Source organism: Lontra canadensis, unplaced genomic scaffold, assembly GCF_010015895.1.
Source record: "Lontra canadensis isolate GAN:19392208 unplaced genomic scaffold, GSC_riverotter_1.0 scaffold153, whole genome shotgun sequence".
In the NCBI taxonomy this organism is placed as follows: domain Eukaryota; kingdom Metazoa; phylum Chordata; class Mammalia; order Carnivora; family Mustelidae; genus Lontra; species Lontra canadensis.
Genome location: NW_022631147.1, coordinates 2,569,915 through 2,582,359, shown reverse-complemented (window position 1 = coordinate 2,582,359; position 12,445 = coordinate 2,569,915). Strand labels below are relative to the sequence as shown.

Below are 12,445 nucleotides of genomic sequence, written 5' to 3'. Positions count from 1 at the left end.
CTTCATCTCCCAGCCATTGCCTCCCCAAACTCCATTTCTTCCCTATAGCCGTGTCCCTGCCACAGACCAGCATGCAGCATGAGACTTATTACGGAAGGGGGATTTTTTTCTCTCTCTCTAACTGCAAAAGATAAACACTAAAGGACCAACCAATAAGTTTCTGTCCTACGTGAGTTAGCTGGTTCCTGACAGAATGATACTGTCCCATCCCACTTTTCTCTTGTCACTTGGCTTGAATCTCAAAGGAGAAGCTGTCAGCATGACAGGTGGCGGTAAGCACCACGCTGTGTGACACAGAAGGGACATGAATGGTGCATTCTCTAGGATCTCAAATTGTGCTGGGTAACAGAGCTGAGTACTCAGGACCTAGAAGGATGGCCCTTCGGAGGGCAGTTGTAACCTTCTTTTTTTTCTGACTTGGCATTTGGGTCTCTCAAATGCAGAGAAGATGAAAAGAGCATCAGAAAGGAGAGTTCTTTTTGGAGTTGTAATGTATGGTTCTCTTTATTGAAATTACAGTATAAGTGAAGCTTAAAACAACTAAATCAAGTTGAACAAGTAGAAATCGTGTGTGTGTGTGTGTGTGTGTGTGTACACGCAAGTGTGTGTTCTCAGTTTTTGCCTTTTTCTGATTCAAACTGATCCTGACAAATACAGTAACTTTTCTTTCTGTTTCCTTTCCTGTGGTGTTCCATCCTCTCCTTTCCTTGATTGTTTATTTTCTGCTTCCTTCCTCCATCATCTCTCCCTTCCTCATTTCGCCCACTTCTGACCCTGGTACTCTAGTCGGGAGCCAGAGGCTACAGCAGATCATAAATCCGGCCGACCCCTTGGAGATCCAGGCTGATGTGCACTGGACACATATTCGAGAGAAAGAGGAGGAGGAGCGAATGGTACCAACCTCTGAGTCCTCCACTTCTAGAGGTAACTGTTTCAAAATCCAAGGTCCCAGTGCCCCTCAGAGCACCTTCCCCTCTCATTGTTGTAGAGGACTCTTCTGTCAGGACCAAAACCTTCAGTTTGATAAAAACGTAAGAGCCAATGAACCATTTTATTTTCCTGATGTTAATTGTGACCACTACCCTTAGCTATTGTTTGAGGATATGTAAAGTTCTCTATAGGTTAAGAGGTTATGAGCTCTTTCTTCGTGGATGCAAAATAGTAAAATGAACTTGACCTTGGGAAAACCAAGACTTTGCTTTCTGTCCCCGTATGACCAGACAGGGTTACTCTGTCCACTTGGTAAAATGTTCTGGTGCTTTCCTTGTGTGGTGTGTGTCTGAGTGTGAATGTACATTGGTAGGACAGGGTGGGGCAGTATATTTTGAACTGAAATGAAGTTTTAAGAAGATATTTAGATCCAGGAGGCCTTTAGAGTAGATAGTATAATGTCCAGCTCTAGGTCTCAGGTGAGATGGTCTGTGTTCTACAATAGGGTGAAGACGAACTTTAACCTGACTTCTTCAAGGAATAGCAAGCAATAAAAAGGGAACATGGAGACTGGTGAGAGATAGGCCAGCTGCCATGTCATTCTCCACACCTTCCCACCTCAGCATACCCACTGTCCAAATATGGAACCTTGGTGTCATCAACCTCTGTCTCTCACTCATTTGTCTTCGTGCTTCCATTCAGCACCTGATGGGGCCACATACCCTGTAAGGCTGAGTAGATAAAACGGGTGCTCCCTGCCTTCCTGAAGTTTAGCCCTTTGGGACATGTGATCTCAGCCCCAAGTCTTCACCTATAGGCAAGACCAACCTCTGTTAACTACTCTGCAGCAGCATAAATACTCAGCGGAAGTGAGGAGAGAGACCCTGTTGACCAGAGACATCAGACTGGCCTGCAGCCATGGGCTCCGCAGCCTCGAGCCGCCGTTGACCCTCCCTGTGTTTTCTCTCCTTTTCTCATCTCGAATACCCATCTTGTAGGCTTACAACAGGACTCTGACCCCTCGTCGTTGGCTGACAGGCCTCTGGCTTGTAATGTCTCTCAGTTTCTCTTCTGTTTGGGGGCTCTAGGATGACCTCAGCTCTCCTCACGGGGACCACACATTCCTGTGTAACTTTGTATCTATCGTCTGTTTTAAATTCAGTGCCTGACCTTCCCTCCATACGCCGCGCAGCCGTGCAGGCCTGGCTGGAGACAGTCTCCGGAGGTAGTCTGGTGATGTTTGTTCGCTCTCCACTCACCATAACCACTCTCTCTCGGCAGCTCTGCTGGTACCTTAACACTAGAATTCTGGTCCTGCTGCTCGTGCATGCCAAGGTTGGCGGGGTGGGGGGGGCACATGCATGCCTCACTCAGGCAGCCCGTCCTTGCATGGACCAGACGCGCACCCCACACCCTTCAAGGAAGATCTGGAGAGCGATAGCATAGGCAGAACTGACTAAACTTTTATTGTTATTATTATTAATAAAAGTTGAGTAAAGGCAACATCTGAGGGAGCATTTTTAGCAGTGATTTTTAAAGTCTGTAGGAATTAAGTTATGTAGCAATTGGGTGTGAAAGTGGAGGAATCAGTTAATATTCCACAAACCCACAGAAGTCCAGAGGAGACAGTCAGTAGTAGGGGACTTGTGGAAGACTCCCTAGTGATGAGGGGGGAACAGAGGATTGGTGGATATTGTCCAGCTCAAAGTAGAGGGACAGGCTGGGTATAACTAGACGTAGTGTCCCCTGGGTCTACCTACTGAGATGTGGGGTCTCTTTAAATACTTAGACCAGGAGATAGCTCAGAAACCTCAGTTGTCCTTCCTGACCTTTGCTGGAGCGGTGTTTCTCAACACAGACGATAGCAGTGTTCAGCGAGGGCAGGACTGTTCTCTCTCATTGTGGGACATTTAGCTTCCTTGGTCTTGGCTCTCAAAATGTCAGCCGTGCAGCCCCAGCCATCCAGGCAACAACCAAAAAAAGCCCTACACACTCTCAAATTCCACTTGAAGAAGGGCAGCATGGCCCCCCGGTTGAGAACTCGGGTCCTGGTGGTTGCTTCTGAGGTGGGAAGGATCGGTGCTCATGGATCTTTACCACCAGCCCAGCCCATTGTCCTCACTCTCAGCAGGAGAAGTGGACACAGGCACGCAAGTCACAGAGCCACAGGGAGAGCTTGGGCCTTCAGCCAGAGCCTAGCCCTGTGCACAGAGCTGCTGCACGTCCCTCCTAGTTAAGTCAGTCAGGTCTCCCAGGATGCTTGGAGAAGGCCGAGGTGTCAGGACTTCCTCGCTAGCAGCTGAAATAAAGCAAAAGCTACGTATGTCTATGATTTTCAGCTTCCATAGTGTGTGGCAGCTTCTAGCACTCTGCTCTCCATCTTAACCTGGGTTTAATCTCCCAATTCCATCCCTCCAGCTGTGTTTCTCCAGTATCTGCTGCTGCTGCGTTGATATTTCTCACTTGTTTGTTTTTTTAATATATGTGACAATTGTTCCTTTCAAGGTGCTCCCAAGGACTGTAGACTTAGTATCTTTCTGACTCTACAACAGATATTTCTTAGTAGCAGCTCTGAATCGGAGAACCACTGGGGCTGGGGTCAGGCTGACATGGGGCAGTGTGACTGGAGTCCTGTCGTGGTCTCCTTTGTTCTCACATCTGGTGCACTTGCCGACAGAAGTATAAATTACCATCTTGAGGTCCCAGCACTCATAGATTCATTTGAGCATGCATGTTGAGCACAGTGGTCCCTAACGGGATGAGCCCTGTTCCATTTCCACTGGGTTGGGTGACAGCCAAAAGAGAAAAATGCTGGGTGAAGAGAGGCGTCTGTGTCCCCACCTCTTCAGAAATGGTGTCATGAAACCATGAGCTATCGTTATCCACGTAGGAAGCTCAGGTTTGAGGAGGCATAGACTTTTGTGATCCTCAGAAATCCCACTACTTAGTGTTTAATGAACTGAAACAGCAATGTTACCCCACAAAGGTTTTCAACCTGTGGAAATAATTGAGTAGTTTTACCCCCAGTATTTTTCCCAACAAATGCCACCATCACAGGAAAGCATCGTGGCATTACCAGCTCTACGGGCTGCTCTGGTATCTCAAACTAGGAGCGTGACATTAACTATTTGCCAGCTTAGAACTTATTCTGGAACTCTTTCATCTTTCCCCATAGTCCATTCTGAATGGTTCTCCGGAATTAGATGCAAGTCACACCTTATTTTTAATAAGTGTACGAAAGGGCTGGTAAAATAATTATATAGTTTAAGGAATTATTTTCATTGTTGTTGTTGCTGTTGTTGTTTTTTGAGAAAGAGAGTGTGTGTCTGCGACTGTGCCAGCAAGCGAGGGTGGGGGGCACATGCAAGAGGGGGAGAGAGAATCTTGAACAGGCTCCATGCCCAGTGTGGAGCAAAATGTGGGGCTCGATCTCACCACCCTGAGATCATACCTGAGCCGAAATCAAGAGTCAGACACTCAACTGACTAAGCCACCCAGGCGCCCCAAAGAGTTATGTATATAATATCTTTATTAAAAACTCCTATGACTAGGGCAAGTCAGCATCATCTTCAGAGTGCCCCTTTCCTTGTCTTCCCCACCCCACCTCCAGAGATAGTTTCTTGATTTTTATCACACTGAGACCTTGGTGTCTGCACTCACCGTGCACATGCTTACCATAGCAGGGGTACAGATTCATGAGGCTGGACAGTGAAGAGACCAGTGACTTGAGAGGACCTGGTCCTTGCACAGCCTCTCGTGGCACCACCTTTGAAGAAATCTCCCCAGCTCCACCACAGCCAGTGCCCCTGCTGCCCACCCAACCCCCTTGGGATTGGATCTCCAGCTCTTGGATTTGCAGATCTAAGCATAACTCCTGTTTCTGAAGCGAAAACCATTAGGATTGTTTGGAGAGTGGCTGTGCTTCAGACCCTAGAAGAAGCCCTTAGGACCCCTGCCAGACGGGCAGTGTCAGTCTCGGGGACCATGGGGATCTCAGAGTACCCTTTAAAGGAGCCCATGTTGCTTTCTTAATTGCTTTTCGTACTCCAGACTGTTAGTGTGAGTTCCAAGTGTGCAGAGTTTGTGTGTGTGTGTGTGTGTGTGTGTGTATGTGTGTGTGTGTATTTAGGGGCTGGTTCCTCCTGAGGAAAATGAAGTCAACGAGTGCTTTGCCTCGTTCTGCAGCACCGAAAGGCTACTCTTGAGTCTAGAAAATGAACTTTACATATCCCCTCAACCTCTCCCTCTTGCTTTAAAAAAAAAAAATCATTTCTCTGAATGATCCTAGAGCTGCAACCTCTGCTGTCAGAGAGGGAAGGTAGGTGCCCTCAGAAGTCCTGGTGGTCACTCGGGATTTCACCTGACAGCACTGCGGCTGTTAGATGGGGCCGTGTGGCTATGAGCAGGTAGTCTCGGTTTCCCCCAGTCCCTCTAGAGTGTCAGTGTGAGGACTCAGTGCCTTGTGCCATGTAATGCGATCCAGAGAGTGCTGTTGCTGCTGGATCTAAAGCCGGGTATCTGCTGGGCCTGGAGAAGCAGTGTCTCCCCTCTGACCTCACACTGAGGAGCTTACAGCAGCCCTGGGGAGGAGGATTGATGCCCAGACCTGGCGGTGCTAGTCCCAGGTGTTCAGGAAGGGCTCCGGGCCCTCGCCAGCACCCACACTGCTTTTAGCCCCCCCAAGTCTGGCTGATGTCTGCTGTGGGGTTCAAATCCAGACACTTGAGAATCCATCTCCTCGCTTCTCGAGGTCTTTGCATTGCAGCCCTGGGAAGACCACCACTCATTTACACTGGCATAGGCAGTTTCTCTGTCTGTCTATCTGTCCTTTTCTTCCTTCCTTTGAACGTTTCTGCTTTACAGTCCCATTTGATGAGAATGACCTGGAGGAAGATGTGGACTCGGAGCCGGCAGAGATAGAAGGGGAGGCTGCGGAGAATGGGGACACAGGGGACACTGGTGCTGAGCTGGATGATGGTACGGGGGACCCCAGAGCCTCCCCCTCTCCACTGTGGGGACCACCCTCTTCCCCACTGTGTGATTGCACCTCAGGAAAGATAATATACATTAAAGCAATAGCAAGGCAGTCAGTCTCCTGGTCACGTTCTTTGTTCTGGCACTAACTGGGATGTGTCTCATTCCGCCCCTAAGCCAGCAGCCAGCAGAGCCTGCATCAGTAAGTCGTAGTTGAGAAGCTGAACAGACTGGGTGCTTTAGACAAGGGCCTCCAATTCAGTGGATGTCCTCTGAAAGGTAGCTACAAGAGGATGGTGTTTTAAGAATCATAGTCTGGTTGGTTGGGGAAGAAGGGGCAGGGACTAGCCTGGGAGAAATGAGGTGAGTCCAGGCAAGACTGTGAAGGAACATGGTCATTGCTGTGGTGTTGGGGGAAACACAGACCATTGGTGAGTCCACAAAACAAGGCCTGCCCTTCACAGGCACATGCCCTATGTTTCTTTCTGTTCTGGTCCATCGGGTGCCATCTTGGGCATTTAAAAAGAAAATGGAGCACCGCAGTCTTTGATGAGAGCACCATGTTGCAGAGACTTTGGGCCGAGTCTCTCAGAAGCTTGGCGGGGACCAGTAGGCAGGGCCCAGCCAGGGCACAGAGCCAGGACTAGACCTCAAGCCATGATGCTGGTTTGGCTGCTTTCTGGGGACGACAGGAGACTCAGAAAGAAGCAGACCCTCACTCAGGTGGGCTGTGCTCTCCCATCCCTCCGGTAGATCAGCACTGGTCTGATGAGATCCCATCAGATGCTGAAACGGAGCTTCGCATGCAGCACCAGGCAGCCGTGGAGGCAGAGCTGGAGCTGAGAGTATCAGAAAACGAGGACGAACAACCTGCCCCCACACCAGGGCACCAGGAGAGAAGTAAGTGCCTTGTCTCAGGAGAAGCTGCTTCCAGAATTCCCACTGCAAGGATGAGAACAGCCCCCGGGACACAGGTCGCCAGAGCAGACCTGGAGCAGAGCCTGCAAATGGCAAACAGCTCTGCTTGCTGTCCTCCTGCCCCAGGCGTGGACCCTGCATGTAGCTTTGGCCCTTCTATGTGTGCTGTGGAGCCGGGAAAGGGTAGGAGGTACACTTCCAAGCTGGACACAGATCACACACACAGGAACAAAAGTCCACACTTCAGCGTGAGCAGAGGTGGCATCCAGGGACTCTGTGGGAATGCACTTTCCTGCTGCTGGCAGACAGTGATCCCCCCACCCAGCAGAGCTGGCTGGGAGAGGAACCCTCAGGGGAGGGGGGAAGTACTTCCTGTTTAACCCTCTGTCTGTTCTGTTCAGGTCCTGCCCAGGTCCCCAGCCCTGCCCCATCCCCAGAGGAGCAAACTGGTCTGCTCTCCCCCAGCCACAGCCCTGTGGCAGAGGTAAGGGCTCAGGGCTCATTGTTGGGGACGAACTGATGGGACCCTGAGTGGATATAGTAATTCTTCGTTTTAGGGCCCTTGCTGTGAACCCATCTTTTGGCTTCTTGTGCTTAGTGGAGCTGCTAAAAACAGGAGTTGCCTTGGGGATCCAGCTTAGTCCTCACCATGAGGACAAGGCAGTCTAGGCAGCATCTCTCTAACCCAGCGCTATACCAGTCCCAGATCTGAGTCATCCCACCACTGTGTCAGTCTTCTATCATACCATACCATTTCAAAAGTAAATTTATTTTTAGGTTAACACAGTAATTTGGGTGGAATCATCAGTTTGATAGGACAGATGTGTTTGTTTCTTAGTGTAAAATGAACGTCTGACTGAGTTTTAAAATTGAAAACATCCCACCCAGATTACCAGTGGTACGTGAACCACACATTGGAGAATGGCACGTAAAAGGATCGCCACAAGGTCCTGTGGAATATGTTTTGGGAAATGCTATCTGGAGGACAGATTTGGGAAGGAGGCCAAACTCAAGACCTGGGTTGGCCTGATTTGGTCTTTGAGATTCTAAGAAGCAGGGTGAATTTGGTGATTTCATTCATGAAATTGGGGGAGCTTTGCTGAGACTAACGGGTGGGTGATATAAGAACTTGTGCTGGAATATATGGATCTTTGAGTTTCCTGGGAAGGACAATTTGTAGTATAGACTAAAAAAAAAAAAATAGCTCTTTTAAATCTTACCATGTGGGCCTCTGTCTTCATACATCAGAGCTCTTGGGGTCCATAGTCAGGATATCTGGCTTCTTCAGTGTGCTTTGGGCAGTGTCCATTTCAGTGCACAAGGAATGTAGGATGTGTTTGAGATGAACCAAACCCTGAAAGCTGAGTCTGTTGAGCAAAGTAGAGTGGCTTGAAAGATTGAACAAATAGAGTGGAAAGTGAGAAAGTGTGTCCTGGAGCCATTTCAATGACAGCCTAAAGGAGAGGGAGAGGAATTTACTTCATAAGCACAGGCCGTTTGAGAGAGAGCTTGCCAGTGGGTTTCTTCTGACCATTGAACCCTTCCTTCTAAGCAGCTTCTATCTTCCTTTTCTGTAGGGGGCCCAAATCCCACCTGTCTCTGTTGCTACCAAGGTGAAATTGCCTGAGGACAGCCTTTTCCCTGAACCTTTGCTCCCCAAAGTGAAGCCCAAAGCAGAAGTGCCCACTGACCAGAGGGCTGTGCGCTCTCCTATCCGATTGCAGCCGGTGGCTCTGCCGGAAGCCAGGACACCTACCTCCCCAGTTAGCACACAGCGCCTGTCACCATTGGCCACCTCCACCCCCACCACCACCCAGCTCCCCATTTGCTCCCAGCCTCAGCCTTCCTCTGAGGCCACTGTCCCATCCCCCACGAAGTCCCCCATATGTTTCCAGCCTGTTCCAGCCAAAACAGCCATCCCTGTGGTTTCCCTCCCCTTGAAGAACCAAGGGGACACCAAGGATAGACTGGGTAGCCCTCTAGCTGTGGATGAGGCCCTGAAACGGAACGACCTGGTGGCAGAGTTCTGGATGAAGAGCGCTGAGATCCGCCGCAGCCTCGGGCTTACCCCTATAGATCGGAGCAAGGTGTCTGAGTCCAGCTTCCCCTCACCTACCTTTAAACCAGTGTCCCTAAAATCCTATTCAGTTGAGAAGTCTCCTCAGAGTGAGGGGCTCCAGCTTCTAAAACCTCCACCTGTTCCTAAGAGGCTAGGCCTGCCGAAGCCCGATGGTGACCAGCCCTCCCTGCCAACCCCCAAGTCCCCATCTGACAGAGAGCTGAAAAGCTCCCATGAGGAGAAAAGAGATCTGTCAAGCAGCTCTGGGCTGGGCCTTCATGGGAGCTCCTCCAACATGAAAACCTTGGGCAGCCAGAGCTTCAACACCTCGGACTCCACCATGCTCACTCCACCTTCAAGCCCACCCCCACCCCCACCCCAGAATGAGGAGCCTGCAACTCTTCGAAGGAAGCCGTATCAGACTTATGAGCATAAGGAGACCAAGCCCAAGGCCTCAGTGATACCACCCCCACCACCTGCCTCCTTTATGCGGGCCCCCCGAGAGCCTGCCCAGCCCCCTCGAGAGGAGGTGCGGAAGTCATTTGTGGAGAGTGTGGACGAGATCCCCTTTGCCGATGACGTGGAGGATACCTATGATGACAAGACAGAGGACTCGAGTCTACAGGAGAAGTTCTTCACACCCCCTTCCTACTGGCCCCGCACGGAGAGGCACCTCCACCCACCCCTAGCCAAGGAGAATGGTAGGTTGCCTACTCTGGAGAGTGGGGTCCAACCACAGAAGAGGGGCCTGCCCGTAGTCTCTCCAGAAGCCAAGGAACTGGCTGAGGAGCGCATGCGAGCCAGGGAGAAGTCTGTGAAGAGCCAGGCGTTGAGAGACGCTATGGCCAAGCAGCTGAGTAGGATGAAGGAGATGGAGATGGCAGCTGGGACCTCCAGGCCCCCAGGAGGCACCTCCCGCAAAGCTTCCTCAGTTCCCTCCAAAGGCAAAGATCTCGGCCCCGAGTCCCCTAAACGCCCAGTTCTCAAAGGCCCCAGGGAGCCCACCCTGAAGCACGAAGCCACTAGTGAGGAGGTCCTCTCCCCGCCATCGGACTCAGGGGGCCCCGATGGTTCGGTCACCTCATCCGAGGGCTCCAGTGGGAAGAGCAAGAAGAGATCGTCACTCTTCTCCCCCCGCAGAAACAAGAAAGAGAAGAAGTCCAAAGGTGAGGGCCGGCCCCCAGAGAAGCCCAGCCCAAACCTCCTGGAGGAAGCCACTGCCAAGCCCAAGTCCTTGTGGAAGTCAGTCTTTTCTGGGTACAAGAAGGACAAGAAGAAGAAGGGCGATGACAAGTCCTGTTCCAGCACCCCTTCCAGCGGTGCCACTGTGGACTCGGGCAAGCATAGGATGTCTCCCATTGTGAAAGCAGGTATGTGAGCACCAGGGGACCCCTCCTGGGGCAAGGCGTAAGGGGTGTGTCCTCCACCACCAGTTCTTCTCGGAAGATCCATTTCTCCTGCTGCTTGCCTGAGGGTTCTTAGGAGCGATGCTAACGGGGTAAACAAGAAGGAAGCCGAACCATGGGCTCACAGGGCATATTCCACATGATGGAATCATTGTAAAACCCAGCTTGGCACTGAGTAAGGGAGATTTGGGCGGTGTGTGCTCCTGTCACCCAGTCCCAGAGCAGGGCCTGATTCTGAGCACACTGGAGCGCGGCACTGCAGGGAGGCACCAGGCGGGCTGTCCTCCAGACACTGTATATTCAGTGGTCGCACTGCCCCTGCTGGCACAGGGGTCAGCCTCCAAGCTCCTGGCTCCCTGGCCTAGGTTAAGAGCCCTTCAAACTGGGAAGAAGTCCACCCTCTCCCCGATTCCCCTGGGCGGCGCATGTGCATGCAGAAGTTGGGAAAGCACCGTGGTGTCCTTGGTTTGCCTCTTCTCTCCGTCCCCTTAGAGCTGCAGCTGCGGCGCCAGCTGAGCTTCTCGGAGGACTCGGACCTCTCCAGTGACGACATCCTCGAGAGGTCCTCCCAGAAGTCCAGGCGAGAGGTACGTAGGGTCAAGCTCAGCCCAAACCTCTGGGTAGTGTTGGTGGGCATTCCAGCCCATGGTGGAACGTCAGTGGCCTCCTCTGATCGCCCAGCGGACCGCCAGCTGAATGCTCATAAAGGGAGTGCTTCTCTTGGGCTTTTTTTTTAACAGCTGGAGCTTATTTGTTTCAATGGCAAGAGTTCCTGTGTTTCTTTCTTGGGAAGAAGACAGAGATATTCATGCTCAAAGATTCACTCGATCTTTAGCAAGCCGCTGGTGTCATCCATTTGTTCTTTTGTCCTCAGAATTCCCACGGGGAGTAGCATCCGCCAGTGTCCAGAGGGACAGCAGAAGGGTTTTCTGCCCAGATCTGGTGGAGGTTGGGACACGGACGATGGGTTTAGGCAGTGGATGGAGGCTGAGTCACTAAGGAGTGCACCCTGTCATCCTGCCTGCTTTGTACATTTGTGGGTTAGAGAGGAATTTTTGGTATTAAAGAACCGGTCCAGGAAACTGACCTGGATTCTGTGCTGAGTAGGACACTCTGGATTTGACTTGGTTCCTCTTACTGCCCCAGGAATGGGCGCTGAGGTGGCTGCTTAGCTCTCCTCAGAGTGAACTTGCAATGTGGAGGCCTCTTGGATATTTATTCAATCTTCTGATTTCCAAGGGCTCTTGTAGCTCTGTTGTAGATCCATGAAGTTGGAGGAGGGAGTGGGATCAGCATCACGGAGATAGTGATGGGGTGGGGAGGACAATCTAGAAAGGCCTGGGCAGCACAGCGGGGCAGTTGACACTGCACCGTCTCCCATTGTCCAGTCTGGGATACACTCTCAGCCTCCTGTCCCAGGCAACAGCCCAGCTATCTGCTCCCTTTCCTGAATGACAGGTGCCCCCAGAGTGTTATACAGCCTTCTTTATAAGGCTCTCCAGGGCTTGAATTTGAGTCTGCCTCTCTGCTGGCTTCCAAGTTGTTGCCACGGCAGACCTGAGCCTCACACATGTCTGGTCAGTAAAGATGGCTTCAGCATCTTTGGCTAGTCCCCTCCCCCCAGCCTGGTCCAGCTTCAACAACTTCGCACACTGGAGGAAACCCATCTTTTAGTTCTCCTCTCGTTCTTGGTCTGTTGGCCTCCCTGGCCATGCCAGCTGTTTAGCTCCACTCTCCTAGAAGGACACCTGAACAGTCAGGCCTCCGATTCTGCCCTGCAATGTGCAGAGCCAACTCCCACCTGTCCCAGCCAGGCCAGCACTGAGTTAGGGTAGGGACCCTGTATGCTGGCTTTTTCCCAGGAGCCTAGCTTCGTGGGTCTCCTATCAAGTGCTCCCCATTGTACTTTCCCAGGCAGCAGCATTACTATGACATTGGGACCAAGAACTGCTTCTGGATATGTACATGGGTCCCCCAACATGTGCTGATACTGGAGACTGGCGCTGCCTTAGGGGTCTCAAGGGGCGGGTGAGGGGGGCTGTCTATGAAGGAGAATGTGGCCCAGGGTTCACTTTGCCTTCGCGTAGGTATGCAGACGTTCAACTGGTTCATCTCCTATTGATCAGAAACTCCCATCCATGGTTGCTTTTGTGGTCAG

At 51.4% G+C, this 12,445-nt stretch overlaps 1 protein-coding gene across 7 annotated transcripts in view; it reads left to right on the top strand.

Annotated features, from left to right (window-relative positions):
* MICAL3 (microtubule associated monooxygenase, calponin and LIM domain containing 3) overlaps positions 1–12,445 on the top strand; it is a 194,640-nt gene that overhangs the window by 157,746 nt on the left and 24,449 nt on the right. For 4 of the 7 annotated variants that reach the window (XM_032844445.1, XM_032844443.1, XM_032844442.1 and 1 more), the window contains exons 27-33: positions 787–924; positions 2,093–2,155; positions 5,794–5,907; positions 6,658–6,804; positions 7,224–7,306; positions 8,400–10,251; positions 10,780–10,874. In XM_032844445.1, the coding sequence (XP_032700336.1) occupies positions 787–924; positions 2,093–2,155; positions 5,794–5,907; positions 6,658–6,804; positions 7,224–7,306; positions 8,400–10,251; positions 10,780–10,874 (2,492 nt within the window). The remainder of the gene's footprint in view (positions 1–786; positions 925–2,092; positions 2,156–5,793; positions 5,908–6,657; positions 6,805–7,223; positions 7,307–8,399; positions 10,252–10,779; positions 10,875–12,445) is intronic. The other 3 variants (XM_032844447.1, XM_032844444.1, XM_032844446.1) reach the window with 3 other exon arrangements.